A 19011-nucleotide genomic window follows, 5' to 3' on the forward strand; every position below is an offset into this window, starting at 1 on the left:
TTTTAATAATACAGCATCTGCTTCTCCTATCATTTCTTCTAACACTATAGCATCTGTGTATCCTACTCCAAAGAGCTTTTAAAAAGTGCTTTGTTTTTCTCTCCGCTTTTTACAATCTTCATGTCACTCCTGCCTTCGGGTACCATTTGTGTAGAATTGGCCCCTATTATAAACATTCTTCAGTATCGTGTCCCATCTTTTTGTTATACAACCCTCTAAAATATCCAAGCCCCACAGAGAGCCAAATTATTAGTTCCAATCGTTGCTGTCCTCCCAAAGCATCCTCATCAGTAATTAAATTTTTATTTCTAAAACTTTTCTTTAGTTATGAGAAATTCCCGATAACCTACTTTTCTAAAATCTCTTAACTATGTCCACTGGGTTTTTCAAACTCTAGGATGAGTCACTTTCCCATTAGGTTCTTGTCATTTCCATTTCACCAACTAGTTATTTCTTATTGGAGACAATTAGGTCCAGAACAGTAATGCTCTTTTTTTGCTCTCCCTATATGCTAAGACAAAAACTGTCAGCAAGTCAAATCTGGTATTTATTAGATGCTTGGGGTTGAACAGAATGAAGAATCTAGCAGATACCCAAGATAAAGTCCTCTATTACTGTTATGTCTTGCCTCTGTATGATACCCTCTGTATGATACATATCAAGAAAACTATCATTGGAGTTAAGTATCAAACCTGGAATTTTGCAAGAGCCTTTCTTTGCAAATGACAGGGGGGTGACAGTGGCAACAGCTATTGCTGCTATCGATAACAGCAAATACAATGATGTTTACACATGTTAAGAAAATCCACATACATCAAGCAGACCAACAAAAAAACCAACTTCCTAGGAAAAATGATAATATGTGCTTCTGTTGCACTTGGAATATGATTTGATTCAATAAAAAAATTACTGACTTGATTTTTCAAGTATACATCTACTGTATATGAAACATGGTGCTACTCTATTATTTTATGGTTTCTCACTCTGTCTCCTTGATGTGAAAACTCACCTTACATAATCCAAAACTAGCTGAGGAACAATTTGTCTTTTGAAATCCTCCTCCTTCTCTTACACCTCAAGAATTTGAGGGTCAGCTTCATTCTTTTGTTTTGTAATTGTGTTTTTAGCTCCTTAGACTTTATGGCGCTCTATCTACCTGTAATTATGCTGCATAAAGCGTAAGAAGACGCCAGTGAAAGGCCAGCAGCAGACAAGATAGCAAAAGGCCTATTTGTGGTCTCCAAACAGCTGCAATAGGGCAGGGCACACTTGGCGCAGTTCCTTCTGCCCTGGGCGAGGCATGACAAACCCCAAGAGCAGGACTCGCTTTCAAAGGAGTCCCTAGGACAGGGCATTATTTCTCTACCCTAGAAGCCAAGGCCTAAAGCCCAAGTCTAAAAAGGCTAACAAAAAAGGAAAGCATGGGAAAGGCTCAGGCAGAGTGCTTACAGCAGTGGCTTTTGGAAAGCTCTCCCGATGGTAAAGAACCATGTATTACCCGACCCCTTCTCTCTATAAACAAAGCAACAAACAAAATAACCACCAACTCCTTCTGGAAGGCCAGATGTTATTTTTAGTTCCAGTTTGCAAATACTGCCCCAGTTCTGAAATGTGTTTTATTCTTTAAAAAAATAAGTAGGAAGTAATAAATCCAGATTTTATCTGGGATGACAGAAATGAGATGCTACTGATGAGGTGTTCCCTCTGCCATGGGAATATCTTTCAGGGAATAAGAAACATTCCTTATGTACATAAGGATATGTAAGAAGCTGTAAAATTCCTTTTTTAAAGGGCTATTACTGTCACAGGATAAGTCAAAGGTGGGGTTATATTTGTAAGCTTTTATAACTCAACGTGAGTAAATGCTTTCAATCTTTACACAAACATCATTGCACTGTACAGTACTTCTGGCTCTTTAAACCAGTGCTTTCTTACTTAGTGAGCTAACGTAAATGTAGCGAAGTAGCATATTTATATTCTATTCATTGACATTAGCATGTAATATGAATTTATTTTAGAACTTTATGTGCACGCACACATTTATTCACAAGACTCAGAAAGGCTGCAACTTACCAAATGCAAGAGGGTAAACAAGCTGGGGCACAAAACTACAGGTGCTACTGAAGACAGACTAACATAGTCCCAGCTGGGATTAAGAGTTCTACACACACAAAGGATAAGGTTAGATGGTAACTACCTTTCTGACAAATAATGACAGCTAAAATTTCTCTTATGAGGTAAACTTGACCCCTGAGGAGCTACCACTCCTGAAAAAGATTTAGCTCTAAGTCTTTAAAAATTCTTATTTTACTTCTCATATGCCAATAAAGTTAAATTCTATTGAGAGAATGCTCTAATGTATTTTGTTATATAAGTATTCTGCTGATGCTAATACTAAGTATCCAAGGAAAATACTTGGAAATGCTTTCATTGTTGCAATTCTGAGAGTTCACAGATGGTCTGGTACTAGACTTCTCAATAGCAACTAACGTTAAGAACAACAGAATTTTCATGGAGTCCCTGGGTAGTGCAAACGGCTAAAGCACTTGGCTGCGAAACACAAGACTGGCAGTTTGAGTCCATCCAGAGGTGCCTCGGAAGAAAGGCGTGGTGATCTACTTCTAAAAAATCAGCGACTGAAAACCTTACGGAGCACAGTTCTACTCTGACACACACAGGAGGTCACCATGAGTCATAATCACTCCACATCAACTGGTTTTTTAAACTTCTCTTACAATACAACTTATATAACTCTATAATATGATCAAAGAAATATACAGCAGCTAAAAACAACACAAACAACTACTACTTACGGCTGACACAACTTCACCAGGTCCTGGTCTGTGGTGTTGGGAGGCAGTCCTCGGATATAGAGGTTCGTTTTACTTAGTTGATCCCATCCTGAGTTGCTACTGCTGCTACTGTTGTTATTACTGCTGGTGGTGCTGGGGCTGGGAGGGGCCATGGGGTGGGCTGGGACTAGAGACTGCTGAAAAAGAAAGATGGGGAGTGTTAGCAGGATGCTAAATATTTAGTATCATTCAAAGACTATATGATCGCCAAAATACAGCTAAATTACCAAGATTCAATACAGATTATCTCAAACTACTTTGATATATAAACTTTAATGTACACCTTAAAAAAGAACTGTTCATTCTACAAAAAGAAGCCTTTTTCTTTCATATGAAACTAATAACAGGGTTTTACTCAGTACAAAATTTTCTATATGCACCTCAAATATGACTAAATCTATGTAAGATTAATTTATTCACACAGTTTAAGGAACACATCTACTAAGACTCAAAATTAATCTGTACAAAATTAAGTGTAAATATCACTTTCACATAAATTCAGAAACCACCAACATTAGACTTTTGAGAAGGTTTTCAAATTCCGAAGAACCTTTGATTGAGAACTGCTGATAATTTTATTAAGATGACTCTTCCAAAAAAAAAAAAAAAAAAAGATTATTTTTCAAGTGTAAAAAAAAACAGTTCAACCAAAGCCCTCCAATAAGGAAAACTTCACGTAGTTCTATGACAGGCTCATGGCTCCATTGAGACATCTGGAGAAGATTCCTAGGCATGAGGCCTTTTGCTTTGGCTAACCTTGTGAAATTTAACCCCTGTGAGAATAGTGGAGCAGTTGGAAACTGTCCCGGGCCTAACAGCAAGCAACACAACTTCTGTAAACCATGTAACTGGGGGCCCAGTGTGGTTTTACAGCCAGTAGCCACCCAGGAAGAATGTCTGAAATTGTACTCACGCCGGAGAATTCTCTGTTAACCAGTCCAAAGAAACCACAGCTCTCTGACCCTATGCCACACACATGACTTTGGAAGAAGTTAAATGGCTTAGCTTGAGATGGAAGTGAGCACAACCCCAAGGGTCCTCACAGCAAAAATACTCAAAAATTGCACAGCAGTACAGAAAATTTTCACTGCAGAACAACTAAATAATAAACACACTAACCCAAGGACTATTGAGTGATACTTTGAAAACACCGTCACCAGATGTCCAACAAAAATTTCAAATCTTATAGCTTGATCTGTATTACCACAAACAAGAAAATCAGGCATGTGTAAGGCAGAACTAGGTATCTTACAATAAATAAGACCCTTGCAATAAATGTAACCTCATTTACTTTGTCAGCAACCTCAACTATCCATTAGAGATTCCCGGCTCTACCCAGTTTCTTCCATGTTCATCCTAATTCCACAGTATCCCAACTCAGTGGGATCCTCATTAATCTACACATGTACCTATTTCTTCTGGCCCTATACTATCCAGTTTTTTCTTCCTACAACCTAGCATTCTTGTGAAGATTTCATCCAAGTCCACTTTATCTAGAAAGATTCTACTTTTAGAGGAAGAGCAGCAAGAGGGTTTATAATAGTTACTGCATAAAATGCCATTTACTGAAGGCTGAATTTAAACTGGGAACATCAGTACTGCTTAATTTAAAAATTAAAAGTGCCGGAGATCACATCCTACCTTAATCTATTCGATATATGTATGTCCTTAATGAGCAGTTGTACTGATAACCTTTCCACCAGATCTATGGATTTTCTCAAGGGCTAAAGATTCTGTTTTCTAGATCTAGGCCTTGTCTCTTCTCTGGCACAGGTGATGCCTCAGGCCCCTAGCCATGCTGCACCAGGGCCTGTGTTCCTTCTCCGAATTCACTCAATACAACTGCTGGTTGCTACCGGAATCACCCAGTCCTTACCCAGTTAAGAACAGAGGTGATGGAAAGCAGGACACACATTTGCCTCCTGTCCCAGGTCGCTGATTTACAGAGAACTCATAGCTGTAGTCAGAGTAAGACTGAATTTTTTTCATAAGTCATCTATGATTAATGGCTGAGAAATTGTCCCTAATAGAAGGACTCAAAGTGTTCGGTATAGCTGTTGGAGGATGAAACATGGTCACCTTAGGAAAGACTTGGAAAAGTCAGAAAGATGCTGTGGATCAGGTCCATCTCCACCCTCACAACCATACCTCTCAGTGGGATTACACCAATAGAAGGCTATTATGGATTGACTTGTGTCCCCCAAAATGTGCATCAACTTGGCTAGGCCATGATCCCCAGTACTATGTGGTTGTCCTCCATTTTGTGATCTGATGCAATTTTCCTATGTGTTGTAAATCCTAATCTATGTTGTTAATGAAGCAGGATTAGAGGCAGATATGTTAATGAGGCAGGACACAATCTACAGGGGTTAGGTTGTATCTTGAGTCAATCTCTTCAGAGACATAAAAGAGAGAAGTGAGCAGAGAGGAGAGGGACCTCTTACCACCAAGAAAGAAGAGCCAGGGGCAGATCACGTCCTTTGGATCCCACTGAGTTGGGATACTGTGGAATTAGAACTATCATGGAAGAAACGGAATCCCTGCACTGAGAAGCTCCTACACCAGGGAAAGATTGATGACAAGGGCCTTCCCCCTGAGCCACCAGAGACAGAAAGCCTTCCCCTGGAGCTGGCACCCTGAATTTGGACATCTAGCCTCCTGAACTACTGAAAGGAGCCCTGGTGGCATAGCGGTTAAGAGCTCAGCTGCTAACCAAAAGGTTGGTGATTTGAGTCCATCAGCCGCTCTTTGGAGGCTTTTGAGGCAGTTCTTACTCTGCCCTGTAGGGATGCTATGAGTTGGAACAGACTGGACCGCAACGGGTTTGTTTTGTTTTAAACTATGAGAGAATTTCTGTTTGTTAAAGCCATCTACCTGTGGTATTTCTGTTATAGCAGCACTAGAAAAAGAAGACAGAAGCAAAGGAACCATCAAACATTTGGACTACGTTCCAATTCTGGATCAGCTCTAACTTCTGCTCTTGTCTAGGGCAGAAAGGAGTGTACAGGGCATGGGTTTGTGTGATTAAAAGGAATATTTGGGGGTTATTATTTATCTGGAGATTATCTGGACATGAAAGTGTTAGGTTTTTATTTTATGTGTTTATTTTTGGCAGAAGAAAGAGAATCATGACTTACATATCAGAATTTACATAGCTGATTTAATATGTTTGACAGGCTTCCATATTTATTATAGTGATATTTTCTCCTTCTGTAAAGTAAAAAAAAAAAGTTGCCATTGAGTTGATTCGGACTCATAGTGATCCCATAGGACAGGGCAGAACCGCCCCATAGGGTTTCCAAAGAGCTGTTGGTGGATTCAAATTGCCAACCTTTTGCTTAGCAGCCAAGCTCTTAACCACTGTGCAACCAAGGCTCTGTCTCATCTTGGGTACCTTAATATATATATGCAACTTGACCATGTACAAGTATATCCAGATTGGGGTAACCTGCATGTCTATTTGAAATACATTGTTTCACCAGAATATATGGAGTCTTAAGAGAGGTAAAGTGAGCCAATGTCACCCAGTGGTGGTAGGACTGGAATTTGAACCCAGGCCTGCTGGACAACATAGCTAGGTCCCTCACCAGTACTCTAAACGGCACCTGAAAACACCATATATGTCCTAAACAGCCTATCTGAATTTTTTTTTTTCCTATCTTCTTGCAGCCTAATTACCAAATTTAAGCTTCTCTGCAATGTGATACTTGATACCATTGGCAGCTATGTTTTAAGAAAGTCAAAGGTGCCTTTAATTAGCGAACAGTTGACTTGGTTTTTGTTTTTGTTTTTAAACAGGTTAAGCTTTCAAAATAAGGGCTGGTTTTTAAAATTCTACTGTATAAATCTTTTCATTAAAGAAAGAATTCTGCAAATAACTTTTGAAAGGTACAGCACATTATGGCTGAAAATTAGTCAGCATTTTAGGAAGGCACAACTTAAAACAAGAAAGAATTAAACCCTCACTCTTACACTGAAATGCAAATAATGACAGGTCTTCAACTACAACTTCAGAACTCTGATAAATTCAGAGCAAATTACAATTTGTAGCTAGACTATGAGAACAAACCAAAACCAAAAAAAAACAAACCAACTGCTGTCAATTCCGACTCACAGAACAAACAGTAAACTTGAAAAAAAAGGGAAGGTGTAGAAAGGGACATTTTATTTTACTTTACCAAACTCCACTTTCATCACTGGTTGGTCTTTTGCATTTTTGCCTCTCAAACTCCTAAGTAGCCTTGGAGTTTGAAAAAAGCCCCCTACAGATGAAACTTATAGCTTTTTGTGGTTATCGTATGCACAACCGAATGAAAAGCTGCCCAGTCCTGCACCAGCCCCATGACGTGTTAAAGACTGGACCACTGAAATCCATAGGGTTTTCATCGACTGATTTCACTAGGCCTTTGTTCTGGCTGCCTTAGTCTGACAGCTCCACTGAAACCTGTTCAGCATCACAGCAACACATTAAGCCTTCACTGACAGTAGCGGGTGCTCACGAGGCACACCGGATGGGAATCGAACCCAGGTCTCCCGTATGGAAGGTGAGAATTCTACCACTGAACAACTAATGCTCCTAGCTATTTCACACACATTCAATCTAATTAGGGAATGTGATGAGCTGAGACCCATCTCACAACAACCTAGTAGTCTACCTTAGCCTTCTTTGGCCTAATTTCACTGTTTTAGGCAGGTCAGCAAGCTACATTCTTGTCTATCCCAGGGGAAGTCAAACGAGCTAATCTGATTTTCTCAGCAACATTTATCTGGGTTTAATTTGCATACCAAAGTTGATAGAAAAAAATCAGTGGTGAATAACTGGTTGGTTGTATTAACAGACCCTCTCTGCATTCCCTGCAAGAGTAGGTGTGAGCACCAGCAGGAAGAGTGCTCCACAGCTCTCAGGGAGGACTTGATCTGTGGGCAGCACCACCGCCTCTATCACACCTCAAAGGCCCCCTGGGCCTCCCTCGCTAAGACACAGGATAAACAATGGGTGCATCTGAATCACACACACGATAATTCTGCTTGCCTCTCCATCCCATCATCCCCCACCCCCACACACACCACGTAGCCCTTTTTACATAAATGGAAGTCTAAAGGTCCTTTACAAAAGAAGCAAAATTAACCACATGTGAACTAAAACATATCAGTAGTTGTAGACATTGTAAATTTCTATTCAGCAACAACAATTAAAAATACAAGACCTGTCATAAATTCTACTCCCTCACTTCCTTCCTATTACTAATATAACCTAAAAGAATAGTGTTCTGACCAATCTTTTATTGCTGAAGCCGTCCTCCTCTTTTACCTCTTACTTTTAGCTTCCTTTGGACACATCATCAGGAAAGACCAATCACCAAATAAGGACATTATAGTTGGTAAGGCAGGCGGGTCAGTGAAAATGAGGGAAACCCTCACTGAGATGGACTGACACAAGAGCGACCACAATGGACTCAAACAAACTAATGATCATGAAGATGGCAAAGGACCAGACGGTATTTCATTCTGTCATACATAAGGCTGCCATGAGTTGGAGGTGACCCAACTGCAACTAATAACAACACTTTTAGCATCTTCTTCAAGAAGGGAAAAGAAACTTAGGATCTGCCTTTTAATTTCCATCAAGCCTTCTTTAACCCTTTAATGGTACTGTCTGATGTGCTTCATGGAACATGGCAAACTGCTAACAATTTTATGTGCAGCAAGTGCAATGTTTATTTAGTATTTCCTGTGTGTTTTTGGAAAGTTGAGAAAGATAGTTTATGGCTCAAGGGTAGCTAGGAGGTGTGATCCACTTCCTGGGCCATGGGACCAATATATACTGCATTGGCAATGTAGTTCATGGAACATGGTACCAGTATGGCCTACTTGCAATTGGCACCCCATTTTTTCAAATAATAATAAAACTACCAACACACAATGATTCAGCATCCATTTCATCAGTGAAAAAACATGACATCACCAAAAAAATTGCAAAAATAATTCATCCATTAAGGGGTTAAGGCTATCATCCTTAGAGTTTAAGAAAGTTACAATCAACTGCTGCTCTCAAACACACACACACACCATCACCATCCCACAAAGCAGAGAGGTTTAACACATCAACTATTTCCTTAACACAGAGATAAAAAATCACTACAGTCACTCCTGAGAGCAGGGAGCAGCTATGGAATGTTAGTATTTCCACCTGGATAGCAAACGTCTCATAAGCTAAAAAAAAAAAAAGCTAAGTACTATTTAAAGACACTGTATACTACATAAGGAGACCAAGCGGTGCAGAGGTTAAAGGTCAAAGGTTGGCAGTTTGAACTCGGGAGAAAGATGTGGCAGTCTGCTTCAATAAAGATTACAGCCTTGGAAACTATGGGGCAGTCCTACTCTGTCCTATAGGGTCGTTATGAGCCCCAATCAACTCGATGGCAGTGGGTTTGGTTTGGGTTGGTATACTACACTCATTCCATATACTGGCTTCCCTCCATAAGCTTTCAAGATGTAAAGGAAGTTTAACAATTTAAGGAAAATTTTCAAAGGGGGGAAAACACTCAAATGAGCCGATTTTACCACAATTAAGACATTTTGTTTCCTTTTAGCCATCTGAGTAGCTGAAGAAAGGGCTGGGCTAGGAAGCTGGGAGAGCCCACTAGGCTGAGAAGTGAAAGCTTAGTTAAGTGAGAGAGTAAGTGAGAGCTAAGAAACTAGCCAAAAAGCAGATGTTCTTCCAGGTGGTCTGGATGTTAAAGAACAGCACCTATTGATGGAGAATAATAGTGTCTCTTCACACACAGATTCTCACTTACCCATACTGCAGGATTAACAGCAAATATCAATTAACCCCATTTGATGGAAGGATCTCAAAGCTCAAACTCACACAGCTAATCAGTGTATGAAACTGGTTCTCGTATCTTCATGAACGTCTCTTGTTTGAAAACAAACTTTGGATCCTCTAGGACTGTGAAACTGAGTAAAAGATTATTCAATATTTTTTGTTGGATTAAGACTGTCAAAAGAGAGAGCTCCGTATCATATTAGCTATTCAAATAAAATCTAAAAATACAATTTCCCAATAGATTCACAATTAGTCTGACTCTCCAAGATATCTATCGATGCCGATCCTTACATGTAAAACTGCAACCTCCACATCAAAATCTCTTTACCTAAATGCATAAATAAAACATCAGTTTCTTAGGCTTCAGATAAAAGAAATACATTTAGGCCAAGATGTGCATTAAGTAGACAAATATTTGTTGAATACACACGATTGATTGAATGGATACAGACCATGTTGCAAAAGTGAAAAGCAACTTAAAAGGGAAAAGGCCTTAGACATTAAAATCGCTTGGATAAACTTTCTGGAGGTGGTGGTTGTGGCGGTAAAGCGGGTAAAAAGAAAGGGCAAGGAAGTACTGATAATCCACAGAAAATATACCTTTGATATGTGTGATTGCTGAAGACAAATTTTTCTTCACGGTCCCACCAAGAAACCAGATTCCTTATCATCCAAGTATCTTTTATAGGTCTGGCTCTGTGCTCCTGCACGTAAACCTGCCAGTTTGTCCTGTTCCCTCCATAGGTTCTTCCAAGAATCACGGTGATGCACCAAGCTGCCCTCTGAGAACCTTGGGCCAGGAAACACACCCTGGGCCTTGTGCTATTTGTTCTAGTTTTTGTAAGAGCAATTACTTGGGGGATGGGGGTTAAATCAACAAAGATACCAGACTGAAGGCATTATATGTAAGTTATTCACCAGAAACCTGGAGGGCCCAGAAAGACAATGAAGGGCTTAAGGTAATGGCTTTAAGACTCCCTTACCAGAGAACACATACTTTGGGAAGGAAAGCTTTAATAGTGGGCTCCTAGCCTTATCTTCCCTTAATTGCGTCACACATAATCCTGTGGTAAGGGGTATGGTTTCTAAAAACAGCGAGAGTTCTACAAAGAGAAGACAGGGAGGAAGTAGGATGAAAGGGGAAGAGACAGAAGGGTTGAGGAAGGCTTCAGAGAATGGCAGATGGCTGAGTGAGCTGAAAATTAATGGAAAGTCATTAAGAGTAAAAGGAACGGAAATCCTGGGGGAGGGGGAGTTGGGCGGGGTCAAGAGGTGAGGAGGGGAGGTACCAAAAAAGATTCAGATGGAATGATCGTTCTTCCTGACAGCCAGTGAAGTGACTGCCCTGGCTGGCTCAGAGGCCAGGCTCTGGCAAGTTGTTGTTGGGGGTGGGGCAGAGGAGAGAGGTTCTAGAAAAGTAGTTGGAAGAACCTGAAATCTAGGTAGAATGGGAGTCATAGGGAAAAGAGATCGTTTCAAGGCAACAAATGAAGAAGATGGCTTGTGGCAAAAGCTAAATTAGGGAAATCCCCCTTCCCTGCTCCATAAAATGCAGGTATATATAGTATAAGAAAAACTACTGGGTGGAAAATCAGAATATCTGAATTCGAGTCCTCTCTGGGCAGCTCAGTTTCTCTCCTGTGAAATGAGCAGGTTAGACTGGATGATTTCTAAGCTTGCTTATAGTTCTAAAATCCTTTGGCTGGACAATGCTTGGCATCTCTAGCTTATCAACACAGAACCCAGCCAGCCCTCTATCTGTCTGCCACACAGCCAGCAAAATGAAGCAAGAGGTTAAACTGGTAGACCCCAGGAAGGAAGACGTCTGTCACACCCTCCAGATATAAGGCCGCCAGAACTCGTACTGCAGTGCCATTTTCCTACACCACTTAGGCCAAGCACTGATTTCCTATTCAGTCACAGATGATTATGAGAAAAAAATTATAGATGAACAATGCCATACTAAAATTACAACTACAGTCAAAAGAAGCAGAACTTAAAAACAAAAAACAATATAACATTCTGAGCTCCCCAGACTGGAGTGTGCTTAAGGTGAAAATATATCTGAAATCACCTCGATAATGTAGATGTATTGGTTTTATGTTAGTAGTGGCCTGGCATCTTTTTGTTTCAACATGTAATCAGTATAAAAAGTTGCATTCCACATTCTATTCAATATCTTATACAAAAGAACCCTGTAATAGCTCCAAAACGACCTTAAAAGAAAACTGAAAATGATAAGCAAATTACACCCAAACAACTACCTATCAGAACAGGGTAGACACAAATTTCTGTCCAACTTCACAGGTGCCATTAATTATTCTTCTAGATTCTGAATGGAGGTGTGCAGAGCCTGTTTTTCTTCTCCTTCTGAGCCTCAAACAAGGACTTTTCAGATTCACACTGGCTTTCTTACAGAACCATGTAAAAGGGGACAAGAACAGACTTCCTTTTTACTCGTAATAAACTGAAAAAATAAAATTTCTAAGGGAAGTGAAACATCACTTTTATCCTGACAGTTCAGAACACCTCGCAGTTCTCTGCATTTCCTGCCTCACCCCCCACGTAGTTAGGATTCCAGCGTTGACAACTTCCTTCCAGCTGTTTTTTAATGTCACCGTACAGTACAGTTTGTATCTTCTCCTAGTATTTTTTGTAAGTAATGAAATTATCGCTGAGACGGCAAAGTTCTCACAGTGGAAATTACCTATTTTAAAATATACTTTCACCACATTAAGCAACACTTACTGAAAGTATTATGAAATGATTAACTAAACATTAAGTTGGAAAGATAATATGAGTAAGCTGATTCCCCCCAAAAGAACCCAAACTAATTTATCATTAATTTATTTATAGCTACTATTTTTTCAGATGCAGAGGGACATATGAAGCTTATAATATTATAGGTTTCATAAATCAGCGCCTTAAAAAAAAGCATTATCTGTATTTTGAGGAAACTGAATGAGTATTTGAACTCTCGCCTACAATAATTTAAAAAATGAAGTAACCTTATCTAACATTGCTATGATTTGTACATTGAAGAAAAAAAAAGTAGCTGCCATTGAGTTGATTCCAGCTCACAGTGACCTCATGTATGTCAGGGTAGAAACGATGTGCTCCATAAGGTTTTCAACGGCTGATTTAGCCAAAGCAGATCACCAGGACTCTCTTCTGTGGCACCTCCAGGTGGACTTGAACTTCCAACTTTCTGGTTAGCAGCCAAACATGTTAACCATTTGCAACAGATTTGTATGTAGCCAAAGTAAAATATCATCAATAGAAAAAAGTTTTGAGTTGATATAATTTAAAAGTTTATGTTTACTTTTGTTTCTTTCTCAAGGTAAGAGCCAGCCACCCACAGTTGGTACGATATGGATAATTACAGAAAGTAATACTAGTGTAGAGCAGCTCTTTTATTATGTATTTCTATGCAAGTATCTCTATGTAAGTGTTTGTGCACTTAACTGTATTTGAGTAAAGTCACTCCAAGGGTACAAACTGAAGAATGGATGACTGTCTCTGAGATACTGCCTAGGGCAATGGCTTTAATTTTCTTCTGGCTTTTTTTTTTTTTTTTTTTGGCCTAAAATCCACCAAGGAATTAACTTTTTGCCTGAGATTTCTGGCACAGTGGTTAAAAGCTCAGCTGCTAACCAAAAGATCGGCAGTTCGAATCCACCAGCTGCTCCTTGCAAACCCTATGGGGCAGTTCTACTCTGCCCTATGAGTCAGAATTCACTCTACAGCAAGGGGCTTGGTTAGTTTGGTATATACAAAAAGGCACACAAAATAAAACTTTATACAAAAATTCTGTGAAGCAACACATTCTTTTACCATAAACAACGTACCCATCTTAGTTATCTCATGCTGCTAAAACAGAAACACCACAATGGGTGGCTTTAAGAAACACTTTTGTCACAGTTTAGGAGTAAGAAGTTCGAATTAAGGGTACTGGCTCTAGGAGAAGGCTTTCTCTCTCTGTTGGCTCTGAAGGAAGATCCTTGCCTCTTCTAAACTTCTGCTCCTGGGTAATCTTCACGTGGCTTGGCATTCCTCTCTTCCCCCCACCTCTGCTCTGCTTGTTTAATCTTTTATATCTCAGAAGAGATTGACTCAAGACACACACCCAACATTAATCCAGCCTCATTAACGTAACAAAGATAACCCATTTCCAAATGGGATTATAACCATAGACATAGAGGTTAGGATTCATAACACATATTCTGGGGGGACACAATTTAATCCATAACAGTGACCCTAACATTATCTTACTTGTCTATTCCTGTTAAAACAAAAATGTAGGTGGTAACCTACTAAATTGACTTATACCAGTACCAGGATCAGTTGCCACTGAGTGAACTCCTACTCATGGTGACTGCACATGTGTCAGAGTAGAACTGTGCTCCTTAGGGGTTTTTAATGGCTGATTTTTTAAAAACTAGATAGCCAGGCCTTTCTTTAGAGGTGCCTCTGGGTGGATTTGAACATCCAACCTTTTGGTTAGCAGTCGAGTGTGTTAACTGTTTGCACCACCCAGGGAGTCTAAACTGATCTGTCGCTGTTGTTATTAACTGCAGTCAAGTAAGCCCTCAACTCATGGCAACCCCATACACAAGGGAATGAAAACACTGCAGGGCCTATGCCATCCCCATGATCCAACTACAAATCAAACTGCTGTGATCTATTGGAAGTAGATCACCAGGCTTTTCTTCCTAGTCGTATTTTGTCTGGAAGCTCTGCTGAAACCTGTTCAGCATCACAGCAACATCTAAGCCTCCACTGACAGACGGGTGGCAGTTGTAGTCACTGCCTACAGGTTGAAAAACAGTGGCTTGTAAAGTTTCTCAAAAAATTTTTGATAATCTTATGAATAACCTGCATTGTTAAAATGTGAATTCTGACTCTGCTGCTCTTCTACCAAGCTTCTAGGTAATGATGTCCAAGCACAATACAGGTCTCTTGGTTAGCGCGTGGGACTGAATTTAGGGCTCCTTCTCCTTATATTTAGTTTCATTACATTATCAAGGGGATAAAATATCTTTTCTATTTGGTGCACGCAATCAAACATGCTATCTTTTCACTGTCAGTCACTATCCCCAATTAACCTAATTTATTAGTGACTAGTTTTTTTTAGTGTAGTAGGGTTTTTGGGGGGGGGGTGCGGAGTACCCAAATGGAGCCCTGGTGGTGCAGTGGTTAACAGCTTGGCTGCTAACCAAAAGGTAAGCAGTTTGATTCTACCAGTCACCCCCTTGAAACCCTATGGGGCAGTTTTACTCTGTCCTGTAGGGTTGCTGTGAACTGGACTTGATGGAAACTGGTTTGGTTTAGTACCCAAATTGGATTTCATAAATCTTGGCCTTTCTAATCTAAAAGCACAAAACAAGAAAATGACATCATCCCTCTCTGCCTACCACAAAGAAAAATTTATGATGGAAATCATACCTAAGCAAAAGCTGGCTTTAGGAGACTCCATACTCAGTGACTCGCGAAGATGGACCACCAGTTCTCTGCCCCCCAATCCCCTGTAATCCAAAGCACCCGGTGACTATTTCCAGCACAGGAAGGGACAAACAGTCCCAACCCCAATCCAGTGCCATCAATTCTGACTCATAGTGACCCTACAGGACAGAGTACAACTGCCCCACAGAGTTTCCGAGCAGCGCCTGACAGATTCGAACTGCTGACCCTTTGCTTAGCAGCCCTAGCACTTAACCGCTACACTGCCAGGGTTTCCCAAATATCACCGTGGGACACCCTCCGCCCCACCAACACACACAGCAGATAGAAACAGTGGTCTAGGTAGGTATGGTCCACAGCTGCGCCAGAATCTCAGAGGGAAGAGAAAGCAGCATAATGGATAATTATCAAACCATTTTGTTAAAAAACAAAACCAGGGAAGGGAGAGAAAAACAGCTTTTAAATTTCTATTTCTCCATACAGGCAAAATCATGAGTCCCTAAGCTTCAAGCCTCTGGACACTTCCTCCACACATCTTGGATTAGATTTAATTTCAGAACAGTACTCTGCCCAGTTTAAAAAAATTAAAGCATAGGGCAAAGGAATGAACTAAGAGGAATGGTGGATTTTTTCTTTTTTTAATTTTTAAGGGTCAGTACCAGGCACAATAATTTCTAGCCTGGAAAAAAAGTTAGGAAGGAAACAGGCAGGCTTCCTTTTCTACACTTGCGTCAGGAAGCAGGAGAAGACACTCTATACCTTCACGGCAGAGAGGACTCCATTAGCCACTCTGCTCTTCCCTGCAGTGGGTAGCTGTTCCCAGTTATGTAAATATTATTTAATTTAAAATATCACTCTACCTGTCTGTCAGTTTGTCATACTGCAGTAGCTTTGTGTTGCTTGGATGATGGAAGCTATGTCACCAGTATTTCAAATACTAGCAGGGTCACCCATCATAGACAAGTTTCAGTGGAGCTTCCAAACTAAGACTAGGGAGAAGGGTCTGCTGATCCACTTCTGACAATTAGCCAATGAAAACCTTACTGATCACAACAGAATATTATCTGATTCCCTTGCTTTGGGCACATCATCAGGAGAGATCAATAGCTAGAGGAGGATATAATGTTTGGTGATGTAGAGGGTCAGTGAGGGCAAGAGAGATCTTGGGTAAATTCGAACATGCTTGTGATCGTGAGGATGATGCAGGACCAGGCAATGTTTTGTTCTGTTGCACCTAAGGCCACTATGAGTAGCAGTCAACTCTAGGGTAGCTATCTATTTATCTATCTACTTTAAAGCAAATTAAGAGATGGTATAAATCTAAAGGCTAGTATAACCCTGCCTGGATACATTTTAAAAAGACACATAAGTTGCAAAATCTAGGGCCAGAATTTATCCACAAAATCTTAGACTGGTTTTCTCACTCTACGCTCCCCAGAGATATGCAAGGAAACTTTGCCTGCGTTATAGACTGTAACTTCCATCACCATTCTCCCTTATTGCAAAAAAGTCGATCTTGCCTTGTAATGACAGCTGATGAGCAAACCTCTGCTAGCAGTTATTCTTCTAGAAAGACAAAATGCTAGGAATAATGAATGCTTTTCACTTAATTTTGGGGTGGGAGAGGTTAGATTTTGCTGTATATTTATTCATTTTAGTTAAGTCTGAGCATGGTTCTACCCTGACACACATGGGGTGGCCATGAGTTGGAATGACTTTGTGGCAACTGGCAAATAATATTTTGCCATTTTCTTACTATCAAAGTAATCTAGACAGCCTTTAAAAACCATTAAATAAGCAAAAACCAAGGGGGGCCTTTTAAACCATAACTTATTGAAAACATCCTCCTCCCAGAGAACTGAGTGTTATTGATAATGCTAACAGCTAACTGGAAACCCTGGTGGTGTAGTAGTTAAGTGGTACAGCTGGTAACCAAAAGGTCAGCAGTTCAAATCCGCCAGGCGCTCCTTGGAAACTCTATGGGGCAGTTCTACTCTGTCCTATAGGGTCGCTATGAGTCAGAATCGACTCGATGGCAGTGGGTTTAACAGTTAACTACTCCTGAGCATTTACTACGTTTCTGGAACCATGCTAAGCGCTTTGCATACATCCTTTCACGTAACCAAAATAAGGTAGGTATGGTTATCACCATTTCACACGTAAGAAAACAGAGATGTTAAGTGATTTTCCCAACGTCAACAAGGAGGTCTTCAAGGGCTAAGTGAAGGAGAAAAAGGGAGTAAAGTAAGGGCATGTCACTCAATTTCACTGCATGGAGCCCTGGTGGCGCAGTGGTTAAGAGCCTGGCTGCTAACCAAAAGGTCAGCAGTTAGGATCCACCAGCTGCTCCTGGGAAACCCTATGGGGCAGCTCTACTCTGCCCTACAGTGTCCCCATGAGTCGGAATCGACTCAGCGGCAACAGGTTTTGGGTTTGGTATGGGGGCGGGGCTTACTTGATACATAATTGTTCTAACTAAGGTTGTCAGAAAAACTGATCTTTGCTGTGAACAGTATTATCCAAGTCACCGTTACGAAAAATCTTCCTAACTCCCATCAACAAAAACATAATCAAAAGGTTTGGCTCAAAAAACTGGTTGCAGAACAGGGAACCTTAGTGACACATCTGTCCTTCCTTACTCCTATGCTAACAGTACAACTTTTACTATGAAGGAATATTGCTAGGAAACAATTTCTGGCAAATCTCTTTCCTATGGATCTTCTCAACATATGATATTTTAATCTTGACAAAACTTTAACACTTTCTAAGATGATACTTCTATGTTTGAACGACAGAACAAGTCTCCCCCACTAGACTGCAAGCCCTTTGAGGACATGTAACCATATTATGCCTGATAATTCTACCCTATAACTCAGAGCTCCGACCAAGACCTTATATGGTGAAGAAACACAGGCTGACATGTGTAAGAAACCACACAACTGTTACAGTGCCTAACTAAAATGCTGCAGGCCCAACAGCCCAGGGTCTAAGGAGATGGGCGAAGCTGGCTGGGGCTAGATGGTGGTAGAGCCTAAGTATCTTAGAAAGGAGTCTGACATCTGGGTAAAATGCATTAATCATAGCACTTTCCTAGCTGAAACAAGATCTGTACTTTCACTGAAAATTTCTCCTATTTCCTCTCCTGACTGAAGCATATCTGGGACAATCTCCCAACTCTATGACAGGTGGGCTCTTAAAATTCCTAGTTTAGACTTCAAAACACCAGGGACGCTTGACAAATTATGATTGATATTGAGAGATATAATTCAGAAAAAAATATGAGTCCTAATAATCTTAACCTTATTGCCATTGGATACATGGGATATGTGGGTATCTGTCTTTTCAAAACAGATTAATCAGAATTACTATAAACCTGCGAGAAGATGGAATCGCTGTGGGATCCTCCTGCCTTTGGTAATGGCCACATCTGGTCAGGCAGTTGTTATTCATTCTTGCCAGGATTCGCTTTATTAGACTTTCAATTGAAAAATGACACCTTCACTCCAATCCTTTTAATTGATTTTTAACCTTAGAGAAGTGTAAGACTGAGAGTTTTTTAGAAGACTAACTTCTAAACAGAGTCATCTGAGTAGTTTGATAAAATTCTTTTGGATGAATCACACTTCTCTCACCCCAGCAACACGGTTTTACAAAAAGAAAGAGAGAGAGAAAATGCCACTCCTTTAGAAGGACCTCATTTTTTTTAAAATTGTGCTTTAAGTGAAAGTTTACGATTCAAGTCAGTTTCTCATATAAAAACTTATACACACATTGGTATGTGACCCTAGTTGCTCTCCCTACAATGTGACAGCACACTCCTTCTCACCACCCTGTATTTCCTGTGTCCATTCAACCAGCTCCTGTCCCCCT

General features: G+C 40.3%; 1 protein-coding gene across 8 annotated transcripts in view; it reads right to left on the bottom strand.

The window, feature by feature from the left end:
- The window catches only part of RBMS1 (RNA binding motif single stranded interacting protein 1), a 237666-nt gene that overhangs the window by 99618 nt on the left and 119037 nt on the right, over positions 1 to 19011 (bottom strand). For 6 of the 8 annotated variants that reach the window (XM_049887295.1, XM_049887291.1, XM_049887294.1 and 3 more), the window contains exon 2: positions 2814 to 2989. In XM_049887295.1, coding sequence (XP_049743252.1) covers positions 2814 to 2989 — 176 coding nt within the window. The remainder of the gene's footprint in view (positions 1 to 2813; positions 2990 to 19011) is intronic. The other 2 variants (XM_049887289.1, XM_049887292.1) reach the window with 1 other exon arrangement.

Source organism: Elephas maximus, chromosome 6 (genome assembly GCF_024166365.1).
Source record: "Elephas maximus indicus isolate mEleMax1 chromosome 6, mEleMax1 primary haplotype, whole genome shotgun sequence".
In the NCBI taxonomy this organism is placed as follows: domain Eukaryota; kingdom Metazoa; phylum Chordata; class Mammalia; order Proboscidea; family Elephantidae; genus Elephas; species Elephas maximus.